This window comes from Phyllopteryx taeniolatus, chromosome 6 (genome assembly GCF_024500385.1).
Source record: "Phyllopteryx taeniolatus isolate TA_2022b chromosome 6, UOR_Ptae_1.2, whole genome shotgun sequence".
Taxonomy (NCBI): Eukaryota; Metazoa; Chordata; class Actinopteri; order Syngnathiformes; family Syngnathidae; genus Phyllopteryx; species Phyllopteryx taeniolatus.
In genome coordinates, this window is record NC_084507.1 from 29,200,022 (window position 1) to 29,224,061 (window position 24,040).

Consider the following 24,040-nt stretch of genomic DNA (forward strand, 5'->3'; position numbering starts at 1 on the left):
AATAACACATAACACAGCCTAATTAAAGAAGTCATCAATTCTAAAAAAAAGAATAAGAATTTAGCTGATTTCAGAAAGAAGTTGATCCTTATCACTAGTTCCAAAATGTGATTGTTTGGGAATGTATGTCTTCATATGATAAATCATATTTGATACATGTTTCACGCCATCGGCTGTGAACTATCTTGCCACAACTGTCATCATGAAGTAAGAACAACAGTGCCGCATTGTGTTTAAGTGCGACAGCAGCAGCAGCGCAACACTGTGTAAGCATGGACAGCATGTACAGTATGTGTAGTGTTCAACTCCTTGCTCACCTTCTTTGGCAGGCGGGATGGTGGGAGGGGGTTCCGTGGCAGGGGGTTCTGTCGGAGCCTGCGTGGGCGCTGGCACTGGAGGCACACGTGCAAAAAACGAACACACATACACAAACACGCAACAAATCCTTAATGAGAGATAACAACGAACTGTGAAACTTTGAAAAGTTTCCTAATCCTCTTTTTTGGCACCAATAGCTGAGTATTAAATGAGCTTTTACGGGGTGTATGCGTATTTACAATCAACGGGTGTGAGAGCAATCTTGTTGTTGTTGTTTTTAGTCTTTCTCCATCTATAAGTCCAAGTAAAAAGACCCAAAAAAAAAGTGTTTATATTTACCATCTGTTCCCCATAACCCGAGGACAGCAAAAGTATTTTCATCAATCCAGTGTGTGTCTGACCTGAGGCTGTTTTTTTTAGAGGGAAAAAACAAGCCCTGGGTTGGGGATTTGTCTGAGCCAAAGCGATTAGTTGGCAGGAAGGAGCAGATTTGGTCAAAAAGCTAAAAAAAAAAAAGTACAGGTATACAAAATGTACACCACATTGGACACAAGAACAAATGTTAAATGCAATGGCAAATAAACAGGATCTGTTTGCTCCCTTATTTGTTTATTTTTAAATTATAGCAGAACAGATGGCAAAATTAGCTGAGGCATAAACAGTGTTTGATTGATATTATTCACAAAGTAGCTCTGCACTTAAAGTGAATATAATTGAAGGTGTACATTTCTGTTCAGAATCAGACGTTTATTTAAATGAGTAAATTGCAAAATGCTGATCATACTTTTATTTCTGTTCCTGCAAATGCATTAGGAACACCGCATATTTGATTGGCTAATCAAATCAAATCAAGAAAAATGTGTCACAATTGTAAGTCCTACATAATATTAACAATATCGGGTTGGGTTGCCACTCAATAACCTTAATCTTGTTGGAACTGAGATGCTGTTCGCTTGCTTGTGTGTTACGAGTTGTTGTCTTGTTGAAACGTTGCATTCAAAGGCATTTTCATCTTCAGCACAAGGCAACATGACCGCTTCAATTATTCAGATTTATTTATACTGATAGATGATCCTCGGTGTCCTAACAGGATAGTGTGCGAATCATCGCAGGTGAGCTGCGGCCAGAGTCTTCACTGAGACTCGGATATTTAAAAAAAGTATATGTATACTGTATATGGCGAAGGTCGTAGAGACTGCTGCAGAGAGGCAGCCATGTGTCGCTGATTGGAAAAAGGGACTTGAAACTGTGCCTCGAGAAGAGGAAAACTTGCGGCTGCTTCACCATGACAACACGCCTGCTCACAAAGGCAGCGTTGCTGTTGTTTTCCTCTTTCCCCAACTCAAGTGTGTCATCAAGGAGACCCGTTTGGAAGACAACATCGGGAGGACCGTGGCGACTTTATGGTTTAGATCTGAAATGTATCTTTCCCGACATCGGTTCTGGAACCTTTCTGACGCACCTCATATATATATACATACATGTATATAGATTACTTTCTTCTTCAAATGTGTTAAACATGTAATGGATGTCCATGTGGAGTGTGAGTCCACCAAAGTAAAAGTTGTTAAATAATGTAAAAAAAAAAATGAGAAGTGAAGTTCCCATGGCACGGTGGCCGACTGGTTAGAGCGTCAGCCTCACAGTTCTGAGGACCCGGGTTCAGTCCCCGGCCCCGTCTGTGTGGAGTTTGCATGTTCTCCCCGTGTCTGTGTGGGTTTTCTCCGGGCACTCCGGTTTCCTCCCACATCCCAAAAACATGCATTAATTGGAGACTCTAAATTGCCCGTAGGCATGACTGTGAGTGTGAATGGTTGTTTGTTCCTATGTGCCCTGCGATTGGCTGGCAACCAGTTCAGGGTGTACCCCGCCTCCTGCCCGATGACAGCTGGGATAGGCTCCAGCACGCCCGCGACCCTAGTGAGGAGAAGCGGCTCAGAAAATGGATGGATGGATGGATGAAGTTCCCATGTGTTTTTCTTTCAACTATTGCCAAAAATGTACGACATACGTGTCATGTCAGTGACGGTGACAGGAGGGCCTTCCATTTCCTGCATCTGCGCGCGAATGCTGATCTCGTATTGGCTGCTTGGAAAAAGGTCGTGGAAGCACTGTCGAGAAGCCCCGCCTCCTTGGCTCACTTCCTGTCGCTGACTGTCTGCAGTAAAACAATCAAACAGGCCCACAAGGATTAAAAGAAAAAAAATACCCCTTAATCCCATTAAATGTTAATTTGAGAGGTTTCTTCATGTTTGAAAAAAGAAAGAAAAGATCTCTGAGGGTAAGCTGCTTAAGTGAAGATATTGAAGCATTTACCCTTTTTACAGACTGACCCATTGAAAGTTACTACGTCAAAAATATCTGACACATAAAAGCAGTGCAGACATGCCCCAAAACCAAATAATAACAAGCGCACTCATGCAAAGGCCAAACCTTTTTTTGTGCTTGGGTGTTTGTGCGATTCCAATCCATGTTATCTTTTTAACATACATCCGTGAACACACACAAAACTCGATTTGGTTTGATTTCCCCTTTTCCGCCGCATGTTTGGGGGAGGTTATCATCGATTGTGATCCTCAAATATCTTGCTGGTGCATATGACATTTGAAAAAAAAATTAAATAAAAAAAAAAAAAACGAAACGTGCGAGGAAGTTGACAAAATAAACAGCGTAAATAAATGGCAGGAAAGTACTGATTTGTTTCCTCATCTATTTCCATTTTTCTTCAGACTTTATAAAGGCCATACGGAGCGACAGCTTTTCTTATTCAAAGCAACTGAATGAAAATTGAGACTGGCAACAAAACTGGAACAAACTGGAAAAACACCTATATGGACATACTGTCGTTGCGGTTTCCAACTTTTAACAGCCTTATTGTGTTCCCTTCTTTGATCACAAAAAGAGTACAATATCGTCATGTTACAAATAAGATAAAGCTGTTTCAGCAGCTGTTTATGGCTCGACTCGCATGCGTCAGCGTCACGTTTAATCGCTTCAATAGGAATGTCCAGCCATCTGCTGGACAATTAGACGGAAAAGTTATGTCAAAACTGTTGAACAATATCATTTAAACAGGAATACTAGTTTTAACCCTTCAAAAAGCAACGTATCCTTTTGTACTTACTGAGTGTGGATTGGATGGAGACTCTGTAATAGGTCGCGTGCAGATGAGGCTGCCATTGCGCACACATGCTGTTGTGGCGCACCTGCGAGACTGTCAAGTCAGAGACACCCAGGAACACTGGAGAGGGACGAGGAGGATGAGCAACATGACAGACAGGTTATCGATTGATTAAGACACAAATTGATATGACATTCTGCTGCCAAATATGACTTGGCCAAATTATGAGAGATAACTAATAATCATTTCAGAACGTGAGGTTTGCTCATATTATCACTTCGGATTTTTAACCTTGGGGCCTTTTTTCAGCAAAAAAAAAAAAATTTAAAAAAATGTAATTGAATTGAATGTAATCTGAAAAAGCTTTAGCGTTTAATATGAGGTATGACCTGATTTTTGGAATCTTTTTACACATCTTGGTCGAGCTTAACGTTGAGAACAGTGTGAGAGTGTGAAAATCAAGCGGTGCGGGCAAGCGAAGAAGTACTGCTATAAACGTCTGTTTTCTGATTTCAAAATGGTCACTATGAGTGCAGCAATGAATTCAATTATAGTTAGTAACAAATAAAATGGAATTTTCCCTAAATGAGGCAGGATGGTGCATGATGCAAAACATCCTAAACAACTTAAATAGCACTGGTAGCAAGTAAATCTCCGAGGAGCTACTTCCTGCCTCTCTTTTATTTCCTCTCACAACTTCCACCCTTGTTAACAAAATTTGCTAACGGTAAGAAATAGCCTTGGCTCGAATGCCACCTAATTGATATTTAGTACAGTAAGCATATGGCAGGCAAGAGCAAACACAGACATACACTATATTTGAGGCATATGCCAAAAAATTTTTCACAATTGTATTGGAGCAATAAAAAAACCTTTTCCAATGTTAGTAGGCTCTACATAAACTATGGAGTCAAAACAATGTATTCCTTTTCATAAAGTTTTACAATTTGTCACTCACTCTTGTCAGAGTCTAACAAGACCTTAGAGCTCAATTAAGTAAGTAAAAAAAAAAAAAAAAAAAAAAAAAAAAAAAAAAATCTTAACAAAAACCCTCTAGCGCAGTGGGGAATAGTATGTGACTATAAAGACAGCTTTGAATGGATGGGACAAATTAAATCTAGGACATGGCTTAACAAAAAGTTGAAACAAACGAAAAGGAAATAAGGCAAAAAATGTCCAAGAGGAGATTTGAGTAGCTTGTGCTAAGGGAGAACAGACATTGAGGAGAATTTGCAAATACTTTTATGCACGTATCTAAAACCACTTTATACAGTAAGCAGAGGCACCTCAATGCAAACAACATCAAACTTAATTATGAGGAAACATTTTCATTCCCTCCAGCGGTACCCAAGGCACCAATAATTATCTTTCCGCTTGCTCGTATGTGTGAGTTATTGGTGCAAGCATGCGCGTTTGCTACCATTAGAAAGATGCTACCGTGAATCACGACAAGCACCAACGTTAAATCATGGCAAGTGGAACTTGTGTGTAAAGTATCACTTTCAATTTCTTGCAACGGATACATTATGCGAGGTGTGTCAGAAAAGTGGACATATTTCAAACCCAAACAATAAACTACGTGTTTTGTCGCCCCTTTTGTCGAAGGCAGAAAGTCGAAGTTAAAGTCACGTTGATCGCAATCTTTGACGTGAGGGTCATCGTCCACTTGTTTTGTTTTTTTTTGCTCAATCATTTTGTGACCTCTGTCCTGGAACTTCTCTGACACAGCTCATATAATTCATTGTTCATTAAAGAGTCACGCTGATAATTGACTAGCGATCTGTTCAAGGTGTAACCCATCTCTCGCGCCCACCAGGTCCACTGAAGGGTGGGTTAGATGACATTGGTTTTGAAGGAAAACGAAAAAGTCTTGTATGAAAAGAATCAGAACTAATAAGGTAACAATTTGTGAGATTCATGTAATTCTGTATGCATACCAAAAAAAAAAGAAAAAAACAGCTCGCAGAGGACAGGCAAGTATCATCAAAAATAGTATTATTTAAGGGTAAATCAACATTAATATATTTCTGTGGTTACCTTGAAGAGCATATTAAAATATGGGAACTTCAAAGAAACCAGAAGGATTTATCGCTCATCATCGATGGGGATTTATTAAAGGACAGACGGAGGATGTAACAACATCGTAGCACCACTGAATATAAAAATCCATGCATTAAAAGCAAACCCTTTCTTCTTTATTGCATTTGGTTATTGTTGAGTGACTCAATTTATGTTGTGGTTTATTCGTAGTTTTTGATGCTTTTTCAGTCATTTTAAATTATTTAAAATTTTAAAAAAAAAAACATTTAATTTCCATACCCGTAATTGCTCACTGCGGTGACAAAACATCAAGACAATTTTGTCATTGGATAATTTGTCATTTGAGTGGTTTTGTATATATTGTCCTTGCAGGACAAATTGTTAGTTAACAAAGGAAACATTGTAACTTTCCCGGTATGTTACTTATTTCCGTTTTGTTGTTGTCCGATAAAACCACCTACCTCTAAATCTGTGCTTAAAATGTGTGAGGCGTGAAGTCACTTTAGCCTTGTACACTCGCTGAAAACAAATCTATATCTTAAAAAATTGTTTCTTCCATCTGACAGGCATAGATCAATATTCTTCTGTCGTCCGTCTTTGCTGGAGTCTCAATGGAAATATGAGCCTTTAATATGCATGTTGTACTTCTGCCTTCGCTGTTATTGCTTCCTCTCTGTCCTCACTCTAACAGTCACACTGTCCTTCCCACCATATTGCAAGAAATACTTAACCTGACAGCAACGTCCCATTAAAGCTTAGGAATTCAATTTGAGATCTCATTTTAACCACACTGTTATCATTAACCTTTTGCCCCATCAAACTAACTGCAAGATGGATTCCATTTCAATTTAATGCAACACACAGGGTTGTCTTCTATATGGCCAAGGACATCTTTTTTTGTAACTTTTTTTTTTTTTTTTTTTTAACGTGACTACGGTTAGCTGTCAAACATCATTAAATAAAACCTGATACATGCTCACATGTCTTAGCGTTCACAAGCAATGGTTCGCTTTGTCCCGATGGGTAGGATGCGGTCACTTGAACGCTGTACTCTGTCCCACTTTGCAGATTCAGGAGGAGAACCGAGTTGACGTCTTCACCCACGGTCATCTCCGAAACGCTCCCTGGTACTGAGGGAGATGGACATACACACACATAGAGTCAACAACTTTTCTGCTATTTCCATCCACTTAATAATTGAGACTGATAATAATTTGTAGATGTGGTTCCATGAAATGAGTGCTTACAGCAGTCGTTGCAAAGTTCTGATAAATTGTATTTGAAGCGTCTTTTTGATGTAGCAGAATTTGAAGCCAGTACATCTCGAGCTGTGTTCAAATGAGAACTCTGCATTTGTGTTGCCAAATACATTAAAGTTCATTTCTCCCACTTAAACAAAACACGCCAGACCTTTACAGGCGTATTAACATTTGGGAAGACTTTTGCAAATTGCCACTTAGTCGAGTCCTACTCTGGTCTTACAGGTTTTAAACTGCATTAAATGTTTGACACCTGACCTGAGTCAAAGCACAAACACAAACTGCTTCTAAAGAGGACAATAACACAAAAATGTGTTGCAGAAAATGTTTAAAACCAAAAAAAAGCAGGAAAAACAGGAGGAGCAGCGTTCATCTTTGTACAACACCACTGACTTCATAAAAAGCAGACTCTTCGTGCGCGCATGTGCTAACCAACTAGACTTCACATTAATTCCTAAAATCACATTCATGTGCGAAGCGGTTGTTGTGTTGAGATGACAGCAAGCAGATATGGAAACACGAGCAACTGGAATGGACTCATGAAATAGTTAGCGGTCAAGAAGCAAGAGGATAGTAAAAAGCAAATGTTTTAAGGCAATAAATGTCTAATTTAAGACGCATAACATTCTTGTGGGGAATGAAACCAGTCAAGAAAAACAAAATGGTTTACTCTCCAGCTGTAAAATGTTTGTATGCTCAGTCTGCAAGTGAGTCAAAGGAACCTTTTGTTAATTTTAGGTTTGCGTATTTGTTGTAAGGCATATTTTCTCTTAGTGAGTGTACCTACCATAGACCGGTTGGTAAAGGATCTTGAAACCCATGGCAGCAGACTGCGGAGGGTCCCAGTTGACCCTCAAGCGGTTGTACCACTCCTCAGATATACGAAGGCTGTCAGGAGACAAGAGCGGCACTGGGCCAAAATAAAGAAACAAATTCATTCAAAATAATATTAAACACATAATAAATCCAGAACACTTAAATGTACAACCACACATCCAATGAAGTTGGGACGTTGTGTTAAAAAAAAAAAAAAAAAAAACAGAATACAATGATTTTAAAATCACGTTCAACCTATATTTAATTGAATACACTACAAAGACAAGATATTTAATGTTCAAACTGATAAACTTAATTGTTTTTAGCAAATAATCATTAACTTAGAATTTTATGCCTACAACAAGTTCCAAAAAAGCTGGGACAGGTGGCAAAAAAGACTGAGAACAGGCTAATTGGGAAGAGGTGGGTGCCATGATTGGGTATAAAAGGAGCTTCCCTGAATTGCTCAGTCATTCACAAGCAAAGATGGGGCGAGGTTCCCCTCTTTGTGAACAAGTGCGTGACAAAATAGTCGAACAGTTTAAGGACAATGTTCCCTGAATGTACAATTGCAAGGAATTTAGGGATTTCATCATCTACGGTCCATAATATCATCAAATGGTTCAGAGAATATCAGCACATGGGCTCAGGAAGACTTCAGAAAACCAATGTCAGTAAATACAGTTTGGCGCTACAGCCGTAAGTGCAACTTGAAACTCTACTATGCAAAGCAAAAGTCATTTATCAACAACACCCAGAAACGCCACCGGCTTCTCTGGGCCCGAGCTCATCTAAGATGGACTGATGCAAAGTGAAAAAGTGTTCTGTGGTCCGACGAGTCCACATTTCAAATTCCATCCATCCATCCATCCATTTTCTGAGCCGCTTCTCCTCACTAGGGTCGCAGGCGTGCTGGAGCCTATCCCAGCTGTCATCGGGCAGGAGGCGGGGTACACCCTGAACTGGTTGCCAGCCTATTGCAGGGCACATAGGAACAAACAACCATCCACACTCACAGTCATGCCTACGGGCAATTTAGAGTCTCCAATTCATGCATGTTTTTGGGATGTGGGAGGAAACCGGAGTGCCCGGAGAAAACCCACGCAGGCACGGGGAGAACATGCAAACTCCACACAGGCGGGGCCGGGGATTGAACCCGGGTCCTCAGAACTGTGAGGCTGATGCTCTAACCAGTCGGCCACCGTGCCGCACATTTCAAATTGTTTTTGGAAATTGTTCACGTCGTATCCTCCGGCCCAAAGAGGAAAAGAACCATCCGGACTGTTATGGACGCAAAGTTCAAAAGCCAGCATCTGTGATGGTATGGGGCTGTGTTAGTGCCATTGGCATGGGTATCTTACACTTCTGTGAAGCCACCATTAATGCTGAAAGGTACATACAGGTTATGGAGAAACATATGCTGCCATCCAAGCAACATCTTTTTCATGGACGCCCCTCCTTACTTCAGCAAGACAATGCCAAACCACGTTCTGCTCGTGTTACAAGAGGGTGGCTTCGTAGTAAAAGAGTGCGGCTACTAGACTGGCCTGCCGACAGTCCAGACCTGTCTCCCATAGTAGCGTAAAATACAACAACGGAGACCCCGGACTGTTGAACAGCTGAAGCTGTACATCAAGCAAGAATGGGAAAGAATTCCACCTACAAAGCGTCAACAATTAGTGTCCACAGTTTCCAAACGTTTATTGAATGTTGTTAAAAGAAAAAGTGATGTAACACAGTGGTAAACATGACCCTGTCCCAGCTTTTTTGGAACGTGTTGCTGCCATAAAATTCTAAGTTAATGATTATTTGCTAAAAACAATCAAGTTTATCAGTTTGAACATTAAATATCTTGTCTTTGTTGTATATTTAATGAAATATAGGTCGAACATGATTTGCAAATCATTGTATACTGTTTTTATTTATGTTTAACACATCGTCCCAACTTCATTGGAATTGGGGTTGTACAATTATCTCATTAATTACATTAACTTTCTGACATAATTGAAATTGAAAGTTAATGATTACTGGAGAGGCTCATTTTCTCCCATTGGGACTTTTTTTTTGAAATATTCAGTCACAGAATTTTCCAACAATTAATATGTCCATTATTATATATATTTTTAAAAAAGCATAAAAAAGAAACACATCAGTGAACAGTGTTTGGTGTATTGCACGCATCCTAAACTATTTTAGATTTCCAGTATCAAAAATGTATCGAGGTTGTGGCTAAGTGAGAGTGGCTTCGTATAATCAATAATTTATGTTCCTCATTTTTGAGGCGACAATATAAAAATAAGGCACGGTCGATTTGTTGTTATGGCGCGGTGGAACACTCTATACATGTTTTAAATTGCAAATGCAGCAAACAATACAGTAAAAAAATGTTTTGTTCAGTTTCTAGAGTTGGTTTAATATGTTGGTTTCCTGAATAATTTATTTGCAAAGAAAGTTTTATCTCGACACGAAATTCTCATGCTGTTCATACTTGTGTGTCTGAGGTCTGATTTATTACTACGCTGCTTGTAGGCTCAAAAGGTTTTTATTTGCAATAAGGCCAGCCTTAATATAAGATGATGACATACTGTATCATATCCAGCATTCCTTCTCCCTGTTTAACGAGGCAATTAGTATTTCTCATGAGAATAGTTGAGGTAATCAATAAGGATGGGAGCAGTGCTTCTTTAATGAAAGGAACTGCTGTAATTATGAATGGCCCTCATTAAGACAATTAAGAAGGCATCAGTGTTTGTCATACGCTTCGTTTAAATTGGATTTCATGGACATGGATGAAAAAAATGGATTTGCCTTCCTCATCTGTAACCTACCATTAAGACGTGTTGACAAAAAAAAAAAAAAAAAAAGTTGACAAAAATGATTTAGTTTTTGTTTTGCGTGGGTGTGCGACTTACATGTTGCCCCCTGTGCGGACACGCTGATGCCAACGTCCCTATTGGTGTAAACTGGTGTGACAGTTACTTTGTACTGAGTGTCAGGAAGTAAGGACTCGAGGAGCACACTTTTTTGTCTACCAGGAACTAACACCTAAACACACACACACACACACACACAAAGCGGCAGTCAAGTTTCACATTACACTAATAAGTGACAGTACAAGGAACATACCGTGCAAATGAAAACACATTATTGCAGATATGTACTGCATATTATAAAAAATTTGGAGGGAAAGACAAGGTTCATTTGATGCCAGATTGTAGAAAACTACGTGTAACTTAAGGGATTTAAGCACAACTGTTCAGCAATTCTGCTCACTGCAGCTCAGTCAATAAAGTCAGATGAGACCAAAAGAGAGACGGAGCAATTAAAGTCGGGTATTGGTATTGAAGTTGGTTCTCCTCCAGCATTTGAATGTGCTTGTTTCCGCCAAATAAATTGGTTGTCTAGTATTTCAGCAACTTCAAATAGTGAGAAAGTAACACGATCGCTGTGATCTTGTCGAGAGATGATGTGAATATGAATCAAGACTGATATTGAGTGATGATGACTCTCTGAGATTGACGACGGCAGGTAATGGAAAAAAAAAAGTCCTCTCAAGGTTAACTTTAAGGTCTCTTGTTCTGGAGCTTTCCATCATTTTACAGGCTCTGTGCTAGCGCAAAGAAATTTGATGTGCCGTTTTCAAAACACCGTGGCGGACTAGACATTAACCTAGCCTCTGAGGGGGGAGCCAGCCCAACTCAGTGCCAGTCCCAAGCCCGGATAAATAGGGAGAGTCGGAGTCAGGAATGGTAAAAGCTGTGAAGATGGAGAAGAAGATGGGTAGACTCGACTAGTGATTCCCAATGCCACAGCTGTGTCATGAGAGATCATCAGCTGTGTGGGAATTATTCAATTTCAGTTAATATGTCCAAAAATTATTATTTATTTACTCCAAATAATGGATCTATCCATCTACGCCGGCGACATATAGTGACAGGCAGAACAATCTAGTTCTCTTCCACTGGATGGCAGAAGGTCCAATTGACCTGTGGCTCCACCTGTTGCCATTCATACAACAGACTCATTCACAGCTTGCTTTGAGTGAGACCGCGCAGATTGGGGCTGCACGATATTGGAAAAAAGGATTACATTTGTTTTTAAAACAGAGTTTATAATTCTCAATTTTGAACTCAGTTCACAGGTCCAAAAACAAACTAGCTCATAGTTTTTTGTTTTTTTTTCAATATGTTGCCGACGGCTATTACCCTCAACATACTGGAATTTAATTTCCTCATTGTTGCCACCCATTCAGTTCACACTAGTAGCCAGCTGCAGCTTTCACCCTACAATCTCAAAAACATAAGGAAAAACTGTGAAAATGAGGAATTAAAACAAAAACAGGACTTTAGTCCTGAATGTGCAAACAAAAACATGCAACACAGTATGACAGGAACGATGGTGAAAGGACATTGATAACTTTGCATTCCTCGCAGCTCTGGCTGACTACATTAGCACAATAATTTATCTATTCTTATATTACAAAATAAATTCCATATTATCACAGTGTGATCGTACAGTGTTTTAACTAAAGCATTCTGATATGAATAATAATGTTCCTAGTAATCCATTTTTGCAATTATCTACTGTATTACAAAATAATCCATTCTCTCCCATTTACACAGTGTCCCTGAACGCACCTTGCACACTCAGACAGCTGCCGCAAATGCTGCAGGTGGACAGTACAATCTTTTAATCTTTTGAGCGAGTCCAAACAGGTCCATCTGCTGGTCACTTTTAATATTACAGTTGATTCACTGAATATTACAGTACACCAACATCGCAGCAGACCTTGCGATGTGACTATCGCGCACACGTACATCGCGATGACGACGATCAAACAAAATATCGTGCAGCCCTAGCGCTGTTAGCAATGGCAAACTTGAATAGAACTGAATCCGAACTGGGTCCTGGAAAAAATTCTATCCCAGATGAATGTCCCCGTATGACCAGTCACAGTGGTTAGAAGAAAGCAGACAAGGTGCGCGCCAGACAAAACGAAATATTTAGATTTACTTTTACCAGGGAGGCAGCCAACCGAGCTGACACGCTTACGCTTGATGCGTGGGGAAAAGTTGTCGAACGGTATCATAGTCCAAGCAAAATGAAACGGCATCTTCAAATACAACATGCGTCAATAAACGCCCAGATTTCATACTGGTAATTTAAGATTTTCAATTAAAAAATGTCCATAAACTTTAACAGTACTGTCCAGGGGAAATTCTCATCATGATAACATCTGTGCATAATAAATAACTGTTGGCCCAAATTGCGGTAAACACTTGCCACTGCTGTCACGTGTGCTAATCCAGTCATCAATTTTCTGCTGGATGTCCAGTTGAGGATCACAGCAAGCGCTGGTGCTTATCCCGGCTGACTTAAGGTGAAAGGCGGACGACAACAGCCGCTCGATGGAGAAGGGGGAATTGAGTGGGAATTAATCCCACGACATCACCATAAAAGTGTTGTACGTGACGCACGACACGAGCATCACGCTTGCCCAGAGTCGCTTAAACTTCCCAAAAGAGACACCCTGACACAATGATGTGTCAGGCTTAAGCCCTCGTCCCACTTGTGTTTCGCAAATGTTTCCCCATCCACCCCTACTTGTTTCTTTTATTCGTCTCTCCACTGCGACCCTTCTCCGAAGCCAGCGAGGTAAATGGCTTCTGAAAAGAAAATGGCATGTCCTCTGGCTTGGTCAGGCCTCTCCATCTTGTGCGGCGCTGACGCCACAGCGGGAAATTAAAACGAGAAGGAAAAAAAGTGTGAAAGGGATGAAAGTAAAAGCTGTTGATGAGAGCAGAGGGAGGCAACGTCGGACTGGAGGAACAGATGGAGGGGAGGGGAGGGGAGGGGGTCGCCTGTTGAGAGTGGATGTGTGTGTCAGCGATGTGGGATTGGAGAGGCCAAGTGGACCGGCACTAAACGTGTAACTGGTTTTCTGATGGGAGTAAATGATCACCACGACCGACCACTCCCGAGTCTGTGAAAAAGCAGCGTTGTTGTCTGTCCTGTAAAATCAATATACACAACAGTTTGTGATGTGTAAAAAGCAATATGTTGTGAACATAAGGGTGAGAAGGGTTAACTGTTTTTTTCCCCCAAAATCATTATTGTGTGTGTGTGTGTGTGTGTGTGTGAGTGTTTGTTAGTGCTACTCCATCTTTAGTTGACTAGCCTTTCAGAAGTGAGAAGAACAAACTTTAGAAGGTTTGAAATGAAAATGTCCAAATTGTTAAATACAAATTCAAGAGCGTTAATATGCATTTAGCACATTACCGACTCATCTTCATAAACTGACCGTCTCCTCTCCGTGATCGGCTCTGAGGCTGGCGTAGGACAGCCTGTAGCTCCCCACACGGGGGTCGTCCAGCTCCCAAGATGCCCGGAGGCTCTGCGTGGTCTCGTCATTCACGAGAAGGTTTCTCAGCGCTTGGCGGGGGGCTGTGCGGCGCAGACATGAGGTTTGCATTCATCAAAATGTCACTGAAAACTGGCAGCGGGTTTAAGTGTGGGTTGGACAGATTTGAAATATCAGGTTGATTAAAAAAAATTGTTTTAAAAAGACAACTGGAACAGGAGAGTTTTACACAAAGCAGTAAAGCATCTGTTTTGTTGGTCTGTGCCAATGGTCTTGATAGCGCCTTTAAAATGTTTGTGCACATGAATCAAGCTTGTGCAGACTTGAATTGCTGAAACCTGTAAAGCTTCTTAAATGAAGCAACTCTTCAATAAAAGCCTTGAAATAGGTATTGCTCACTTTTTAAAATCCCAAGCCAAGCCATTAGTTATCCTTTATTATGTTTTGATTTTTATTTTTTTATTTATTTATTTTTTACAGCTTTGACTAGGGAAATGGCTTTAACTCGATTAGCTGCAGCCGGTTCGACACGCTGAAAAACAAGTCAGGCTGCCTCTGGGTCACCCGTGAAATAATACGTCTGAACCACAATTGCGGGGGTGAATCCAATTCGGTAACACAAGCATAACTCACTTGACTGTGTTGCAGATTTGATTTTAATCATACAAAAGCAGACAGCGTGGGGCTCTAAACTGTTAGAAGTTCTCCTGGATCTCGCTAGATTTGTGGAACACCAGCGCACACTGACAAACAGCAAATCTTTAAAAAAAAAAATCGAAGGACTTAAGACGCTGTAAATAAATGCTCTGACATGAACCATAATTAAAACTCAGCTGCATTGATGGTCAAAAAAAGCAGGCACCGTTTGATCGTAGACTTCTCACGTTAACAGGTACTTATAGAAACACTTTATGTTGTAAAATGACCGCTCCTATAATTAAGTATTTTTGGAGGGTCAAAATTACATCATATGTGCATGATGGCAGTTTGGTGCCTGAAATCAGGTGATTTCACCTTCATTACTAACCCAACTAAGTATAATAAATGTACATGTTATAGTTATGTGAAATGATACAGACGTGAAGCAGTAGAAAGTGAATGTGTGAATAGTTGAGAGATGTTAAACTAGCATTGGTACTGAGTGTTATGTTTGGCTACATTTCACTGTGGACATTTTGACTCTTTCTGCAGTTATTTGCGCTCTTCTTACCGGAGGTTGTGGTGGCGATCGTTGTTGTCTTGGCCACTGGGGAAATACAGAGCGCATCAGTCGCGTGAGTAGAGTGAAACCCAGCAACTCTCTGTATCAATAGCTCAGGTAATTAGCTAGATACATAGAAATCATTGATGGGGAAAATAGATTTTCCTCCTCTGAGATAAACAAGGACAAACAAGTCCATGCAATTAGTCACATTCGGAGTTTTTTTTTTTTTTTGGGATGATGAATCGCATATGTTTGGGCTGATTTGCACTGTACTGCCCTCAGTGCTGGTTGCAACATGAGGGTAAGCAGTTCAAGAAATTCTATCGGCTTGATTGGATGACTCAAGTTCCTTCGTCAATAACAACAATCTCTGGTGCCCATCAAACATATCTTACTTGTGGTCTCTGTGACAGATACAGCGTCGCTCTCTGACTGGTCTTTGAAGACCGCCGTCACCATAACTTCGTACGCAGTGGAGGGTCTCAGATCTGTCAAAGTGTATCGGTGATTGCTTCCACTTAGGACCACCTAAAAAGGAAACACATACACACACACACACATCTCACCAAAGATGCAAGTCTAGACTTACTGCACATAATAACACCAAAATGACCAACTCAAGTACATCTCATTGTTTAGGTATTTCTTACATTTTTAAATGTCTTGTCCATACTTCCCATTGTAGTTAAATAGAGTAGTCAAGATGTAATAGAATTGTGGCAATAGACACGTAATGTGGCAGAATTCCAAGTCCAAGGTCACTAATTTGTGTTGGGAGGGCAACGAAAAATAAATAAAACCCCACAACAACAACAAAAACACAGAACATCAGTGGGAATAAAAGCACAAAGGAAATCATGGGGCACTATTTAAGCTTGTGTATGTATACACATAAAACCCATTGCCTAAGCATGCTCGCCTTTAACAGTAGTCTCTGTATCCCGTTAAACAAGAATTTGACCGTAATTCGAACATGTGCAGCGACTGCCAGTTGGACCGGCTGCAGCGGCAGACGTCCAAACAACGTCTGTAACTTTGACAAGAAATGAATCAAATCATGCCAAGCAAGTCTGAAATTAGAAGTGACTTAAAAACCAGGCTGCAGTGCATCTTTAATGAGTCAAACACTCGATCTTCCTATTTTAGTGAGGCATATTTCTATTTATCTATTTATAGTATTTTTTTCTTTCATGCATAGCCCTCAGGAACATTTGCCTAATTAAAGAGAGTAGTCATTCAGTCATTTTAGTGGCAAAACATAAGAATAAAAGATCCAAAAAATGTAAATAAAACAAGTTCAAATGGAAAGTATTTTATCATATGCCTCTCATAAAAATCCATTTTATAACCCAGTTTATAATAAAGTTTTAGTCCTGCAAAACTGGTCCTCCGTTTGTGTAAAATTGAGCAGAATTTTAATATTAAATAGCTGTTGGCAGGGGTGTAGCCATCATGTCAGAAGCAGGGGCTACAAATTGTTCAGGAGTAAGCCAACATTTATGAGCAAATGATCATCCTCTCGCATTCAAAGGCGCATCTCCATAGTGGCCCATAAAAACTAAAGAACCAAACTTTCAAACTATGGTTGAGGTCAAACACAGCAGCAGAAAAATCAATCACTCAATCAAACTGTATTTGTATAGCACTTGCAACCCAAAGTGCTTTACGTGAATTAAAGTCATCCCTCCGCCACTTGTCCACACAAGCACAAGGGGCCTTATAATTGAATGCCCAACAGCAACACTGAACACAAAAAGAAGCCTAATACGTATTGCACACGAAATGGAAAGGAAGTGAAATGGTTTTGAACCATAATTATTTCAATATTATTTTTAAGAAGTCAGAATCCTCTGATTCCAGCGAGTTCATCAATTGTTTCATACAATCTGGGATGGTTTAACTCTGCTTGTTTGCAGGCTGGTTGATTGATCATCTGCGAGGCGACGGTTCACGATGCATTCAAGAGCAGCTCGGGAAAAAAATGAATTGTTTTAATGGTTGTAAAAGTGTGTGGGGGATAGATTCAGAAAGTAGGGGGGAACATTCCTGTGCCCCCTCTCAACTGTGCCCCTGTCTGTTGGTGCGTGTTTGCTTCCAGCCTACTTCTCCAACTACCGAGTGTTATTTACAGCACTGATCACTCTCAGCAATAGTACACACACGCACACTCAAACACACACACACACACACACACACACACACGCGCGCACACACAGACGATACAGACATTAGAGAGCTCTATTGCCGCCTCCCAGTTGTCTGCAAAGCCTAGATCAGTGTAATAAAACACCCAAGCCATTCATTTCTGGGTCCATTTAGCTTTTATTTATACTCAGTCATGTCTGGGGCTTTACCGGCAGTTAGGTCCAAGCGGCAAGCGCTCTACTTTATCGGGGCACACCCAGCCATAAGTAGACTTCTGTTCTTTCGAACACTTGTGCGCTCGAAATAAAATGTTCACTCATGTAATAGTTTTCAAATTGATGAGAAGAGAGTACCAAATTCTGTGTGTGTTTTTTTTTTTTTTTTAACCTACTTATGTTTCATGCCTTAATTGCGGTCAGCATAAACCCTTCAAAGTCAACCTCAATTGCTGCAATACAGCGGCAGCCATGCAGCAGGTGCTGATTACGGGTACTGTACTAACCTGCTTTGTGTCGCCTCCTGCGAGCGGTGCCCAGGAGAGTCTGTAGACGATGATGTCATCTGCTGAGTGATCCCAGCTGACCTGAAAGCTGTCTGGAGTGACATCACTGGAACGGAGATGCAGTGGACCTGGAAGCGGAGCTGAGAGATAAAGCTTAACTTTACTTTTTACATAATGCGTTTGAAACATCATTTTATTGTGTTCTTCTCTCTGTCAAATATGGAGATCCCAAAATTATTATTTTTAAAAATATATGGTGGTATGAATGAGCAGGCGTTTTGATGAAAAGTCAAAAGTAGTTAATAGTAATAAGTAAATATTCCGTTTTTTGCATGAACCTGATTTATTTTCCAACAAAAGTAGAACGTATAATATGCATGTTGATATTTTTCAGTGTATGATATATATAATAATAACATAAAAATAAACTACAATTGGCTCGCAACCAGTCCAGGGTGTGCCCCACCTCTCCCTCAAAATCCACTAATAAACACAAGCACTATATAAATAGATGTTAAAAAAAGAAAGAAAAAAAAATCATAAAGCATGCACCTAACAATATCTTTGCGCGAGCCCCCATCCTAAAGACCCCGTGATTCGGAAAAGAAAACATCCTCTCCTTCTCGAATGAGTAGTTCAGTGGTTTCTTGGCAGGAGTCCATTTCTTCCAACTGACTCAGCACTGCAGCCCTGTCGTTTGTTGCTTAAAGGGATATTCCCCCAAATCAATAACCGTTAGTATGATTGAATAGTCAGGGACAGGGAAATGACCTGTTAATGTGCCCGGGCTATTATGCTGAGGTGTAAATGAGGTGGGCATACTGCCAACATAGCAGGGCGAGCAGTAGGAGCAATAAAATTCGACACTCTTTGGCACTGTGAGAAAAACGGCTCACCTTTGAACGGTACTGATACACCCTTTCATGGAAACTAAGAATAAATTGCACATCAGTAGAGATTGCTTTGGGGAATGAAATACAACCAATTTAGAAGACAAATTTAGGAGAACATTTATTTACATGCAAATTGGGATTGCTAGTGACATCTGTCTCCAACGGTTAACAGTTGCTCATCACCAAATAAGATTAAATAACCTAAACCACAGCTCTACTTGCATGTAGCAAATACAGCAGAATATCCAATGTAGCCACATTTTTGGGACACCTGTCACCATTAACTCAATCAATAAAATTCAAAAAATGACTAAAGACACTCTAAAATTGTTCAGCCAAGTCCAAGGTGATGAAAGTTGTTATAGCAGCAAAGATTTAGAAAAAAAAATGTGCGAGCAATGTCATTGTCTAGGCCAGACTGATGCAGTGCTTCTACCAGCCAACAACAAAATGCTGCATTAAAAAGAAAAAAAAAAAATCCACAAATTGGCATGGAATTGTATACAATTCAATGAAAGTATTAGGCTGAAACACCAATGGCAAAACAAATTGCCATCTTGATCTTGATTTATTCCTCAAGGTAACAAAAGGGACGTACTGGTTGTAAATCCATCAGTGAGCGGCTCTGATTGGCCTTCATCATACAGCGCAAACAGAGCCACTGAGTACTCCGTCAGAGATGTCAGTCCACTGAGGTCGTAAGAGCTCACAGGCTCAACTTCCACCTGAAAGACGCACAAACATACACAAATTGATTATATCGCAAATAGAATTTCTGCGAGAAAAACATTTTTTTTTTTTAAAGTGCTGGATGTGCTGTTTACAAACAATTCAAATCAGCATTGAAGTGATACAAGAACAGTACTTGTACTAATATTCTTATGTTAGCATTTTATTAAAGTCACCAAGTATACAGTGTACCAAATCAAGACATTGTTGACAGACGCACCTCCTCGGTGACCCGCCCATCTGTCTTGACCCACGTAATACGATAAGCAGTAACTCCACTGGCTGCGGGGTCCCAGCTGATGCGTGCCGAGTTGTGGGTGATGTCAGCGAACTGGAGGTTACCGGGCGCGCCAAGTGGTACTGAGCAAAGAGAGAGCCAACATTAAATCAATGTGCTCATAAAACACTTGATCAAGTACACCAGCACAATATAATGAGATCCAAAAAAAGATCTCAAAATGTATGCCTGCACGACGATAATAAAGTCAGTATTGGTAGACACAGTCAGAGAGGAATTGATGTAATAACAGATTTTCATTTATTTATTTATTTTATAATCCCTTGAAGGGGAAATTCGATTTAGACTGCTCTATATGTATCGTATATTGTGTCGTACACCCCACATGGCACGCAATCAAACATATGCAGGCGTGCAAGGAGAGATGTCCGAGTGAAAGTGGCGCGCAAACAGTGCTGCACCTCGTGAGCTGGTTGGGTTGGAGACAGCGCCTTGCACAAGGGCACCTTGACAGAAGCCAGGTAGCAAACTAGCATCTCTTCAACAACTAGTCATTTTTACATTCTTGAACCATGACCTTTTGGTTTGAAACGCCAATTTCGAACACAGTAGCTACGTTTATGATTGTGGTTGTAGTGGCATGGAACTGCACTGAAGGATGTTATTAATAAATAAGCAAAATATTTAATTTCAGTATGCTGCGGGGCAGTTCTACATGACTGTAAACTACAACCTACTTTATCTGCAAGATGATCTCCAGTGTGGAACACAAGGCAAACGTAGAGTATGCGGGGCATGTAACACTTACAAGTAGTTTCCTGGTTTGTAATGGGGTCGCTGGCCTCCTCTCCATACATTGCATAAACAGTGACGCTATACTCAGTGCGGGGGAGCAGACCATCTAGCTCCAGCTCCTTCACTGCTTCTGATACTTTGACCTGCAGACAAACAAAAAAAAACAAACAAACACACACAAATTTCAACGATAAAAATGTCTGTTTGTGGTCAATAATTACTTTTAGCACAGAAAAATGTATTTTTATTTTCTATATTACCTCCTTCTCACCCAAGTCTCCATCATCTGGAAGCGGTGCAAAAAGCAACATGTAGCCGGATGCTGCCTTCACACTGTCCCATCTTGCTTTCATGCTGTTGTGAGTCACATCAAACAGCTGGAGGCCTGTCACTGTGGGAAGAGCCACTGCATATGCACAAGACCACACAGTCAGAACAACAATACTGCCAAATATTCAAAATCGAATCTTTGGTAGGACTGAGTTACAACTAAACCCAACTTCATTTTGCCCTCATAGAATAGTGAATCACTTTTTAATGACCCACAAAAAGAATGACCGCAATCAAAGGGGTGTCATCAGAACCAGCATGGCTGGCTTTTGAAAACATAATCATGAAAAATGTATTTTTACATATTTATTAGTGGATGTCCTGTATGAATATAATGCACTCTTTCGTTACAGAGAGATTTAACCAAAGTTAAAAACAAAAAAGGACACATCTGTGACACATCCCCCAGACTGTCTTTTACTTGGTAGAACCACAAAAGCATGTACATTTATAAAGAAAACAACAGTGTAAAACTTCATTTCCCTTTACAGGCCCGATAAAGAATTACTGTGTCTTTAACTTTGTTATGAGATACTATTTCTTAGTACCAAGAGAAGAGTTTGCATGTTCTTTGATCCTCAAAAAAGCGTACATGCACGCGTAAACACTTACGGGTTGTTTCATATCCTCGTAGTGGTTCACTGGCCTCGTTTTGGTTCACAGCAAACACGGACAGCTGGTATTCGGTCTGTGAGTTGAGGTGTTGCAACACCACGGAGGTGTCACGGCCGTCAACAACAGCAACAGCCTGGCGCGCGTGGAAGAGAAAGAGATGAGATCAGGGAGCAGATGGTGGAGCAAAAAGTGGGGAAATGAATGTTGGGACATGAAAATATAACAACGGAACAGTGATGTGAAAATAAATGGGAAAGAGGAAAAATGACAACAGGAAGGAAACTCATTGGGATACAGGTCTTGGAAAACGTTTTAGCCATTTTGAACTAAATGACAATTTGAGCGGTATGCCACAATTTGGGTTATTCTGGTAAAATATCGTAATTTGCAGAACTTAGAACTGGTAAGCAATATGGGTCAAAGGAGCTGGAAAATTCCAACTGTCAGAGTATCATTTCTAATGTGCCTTTAATTGTATAAAAGATGACAGGAATAGAAAAGGACGCATTGATTTTTCCAACATGTGCTAAGATGAAGAATTAAGATTCAGAGAACATTAAGGGCTACAGCTGAGACCCGATTGATGAAATAATTGATTAGGAGGTGTCTCCGCAGTTATGCTGAAAATAGAGTATCAACCCGACACTGATTTTTCTGATGGAGAAATTTGTTTTGAGAACAAAACAAAAACATCCCCTTACCCCCTGTGGTTGTCCTCCACGAACTGGGAAATAAACCACTCTGTATTTGTCGACATTTCCAGGCGAGTGGCGCCACGTGACTCGAAAGCTCCTGGCTGTGACCTCTGATGTCACCAAGCCTGACGGTGGTCCAATAGTCTCTGGCGGCTGTTCTGAAATTGGAAAAATGGTGTAAGATTTGAAACTCACAGACAGTATGAGGATGTAAACATCAAATGCATCCTTATATGAACTGATATGAGAATGATTTCTTTAAGGGAGCAAGGTTTGCGATAATGGCAAAAGGAACGAGGCAATCTCTATTTTCCTTTTCGTTATTTCTGCCTGTTTAGGCTCAATATTTGTTACGACTGAGGTTGGACACATTAAAGCAGATTAGATGATTTATTTCTACAGATACACATCAAGATGACGAGAATGTTTTAAGCTAACAAAAAATGCACACAATTAGTCTTTGAATGTCTCGTGGAAAGTCAAGTACGTTTTTATATCGAGATTAAGCATATTTTATATCAAGTTAACCCCTTAATCATTGTGATACAGTTGGCAGACGTTCCCATTACAGAGGCACCTCTCTCTCTCTCTCTCACACACACACAGTACATACAGCAAGAGAAAACCCCAAATTTACCAAATGATTTTTTAAATATAGAAATTAGGTAGGTAATGCCCTGCTGAATAGTAGTTTCCCAAGTGTTTAATTAAACGATATACGGTTATATATGTTTGATTTTGTTGTTTTTTTTAAATTACTATTTAACAACTGAAATAAATGAACTTTTCTAATCTTTGATCTATGATATTCAATTTGATTGAGCTGTACCTGGATTTTCATTGGCTACAAATAGCACTAGTACTCTGTGGCCCACGTAGTTCCTTCCTGTCAGTTATCCTGCAATTTACTCAGTGTGTCATTGTCCACTTACGTTCCTTAATGTCCTTGTCTTGCTGCTCCACTTGTTCACACACCGTTCTGGTCAATCCTTCGACAATGGCGCTCATAACATTGAAGTCAGCAACATTATATACATGAGAGTCATCCGGCTCTGAGGCGATGGAGCGCAGCTCGTTCTCATCAGCGTTCTTCACACCTGCAAAATAAAAGCAAATGCATGTGGGGATTTCTGTCTATTCTAACTGTGAGCACTTGCATGGGGCTATAACGGGATAATTCACAACACTTGGCGTCTCATCTCGGTGTCTCACCAATAGCGAAGAGTTCGACCCCAGCTTTTTGCAGGCTTTCCGCAGGTGGTATGACATCATCTTGAGACTTCCCATCAGTAATGAGGATCCCGATCTTAGGTACAGCAACACGGGCACCAGATTGAGACTTGAAACAGTTCTCCAGGATATAGGACAGTGCAAGCCCTGGGGACAGACAAAGGATAGAGGAGAAACATACGTGAAAAGGGAGCAGGGTGGAGGAATAAAAGATTGTAAACAAATGCTTTCTATAACGTATACTGTCAATGAAGAACAACGAAGAGAGACAATGAATTAAAATTTGATACGAGAAATGGATCAAATAAAGATGTCAACAATAAGATAGTACCCGTGAGAGTGTTTCCTCCTTTGTAAGGAAGGTTCTTGACAGCATCAATGACAGCTTCTTTAGTAGTGAAAGCATTGAGATGCCACTCCATCCTGGGATCACCACTATACTGAACCAGACCTACAATCACGCACGAAAACTTTCATGGTCAAAATGCACAGCTACGTACAATCATCAAAAGACCGTAGCGGTTTCAAGACGGAAAGGTGATGGTAGACGCACCTATCCTGGTCTTATCAATGCCAACGTCAAAAGCGTTGACCAGGTTTTCCAGGAACATGCGGACCAGCCGGAAGTTGAGCCGACCGATACTCCAAGAGCCATCGACCAGGATCACAATATCTGCTATGGACTCGGTGTGGCACACGAACTGCTCCGCTGGAAAGACAAAAGATCCATTACAATCTAAATGATATTC

At 40.4% G+C, this 24,040-nt stretch overlaps 1 protein-coding gene across 7 annotated transcripts in view; it reads right to left on the reverse strand.

Moving 5' to 3' along the window:
• The window catches only part of col14a1a (collagen, type XIV, alpha 1a), a 91,183-nt gene that overhangs the window by 41,735 nt on the left and 25,408 nt on the right, over nt 1-24,040 (reverse strand). For 6 of the 7 annotated variants that reach the window (XR_009789166.1, XM_061777725.1, XM_061777721.1 and 3 more), the window contains 20 exons: nt 23,845-24,000; nt 23,623-23,742; nt 23,274-23,438; nt 22,994-23,158; nt 22,068-22,219; nt 21,364-21,499; nt 20,682-20,827; nt 20,435-20,564; nt 19,609-19,748; nt 19,258-19,384; nt 17,767-17,906; nt 15,515-15,647; nt 15,126-15,161; nt 13,856-13,998; nt 10,467-10,599; nt 7,526-7,648; nt 6,460-6,609; nt 3,443-3,559; nt 2,330-2,476; nt 318-392 (listed from right to left, as the gene is read on the reverse strand). Coding sequence is in view for 6 of the 7 variants with exons in the window: in XM_061777725.1 (XP_061633709.1) it covers nt 318-392; nt 2,330-2,476; nt 3,443-3,559; nt 6,460-6,609; nt 7,526-7,648; nt 10,467-10,599; nt 13,856-13,998; nt 15,126-15,161; nt 15,515-15,647; nt 17,767-17,906; nt 19,258-19,384; nt 19,609-19,748; nt 20,435-20,564; nt 20,682-20,827; nt 21,364-21,499; nt 22,068-22,219; nt 22,994-23,158; nt 23,274-23,438; nt 23,623-23,742; nt 23,845-24,000 (2,634 nt within the window). In the remaining variant the exon portion in view is untranslated. The remainder of the gene's footprint in view (nt 1-317; nt 393-2,329; nt 2,477-3,442; nt 3,560-6,459; nt 6,610-7,525; nt 7,649-10,466; nt 10,600-13,855; nt 13,999-15,125; nt 15,162-15,514; nt 15,648-17,766; nt 17,907-19,257; nt 19,385-19,608; nt 19,749-20,434; nt 20,565-20,681; nt 20,828-21,363; nt 21,500-22,067; nt 22,220-22,993; nt 23,159-23,273; nt 23,439-23,622; nt 23,743-23,844; nt 24,001-24,040) is intronic. The other variant, XM_061777724.1, reaches the window with a different exon arrangement.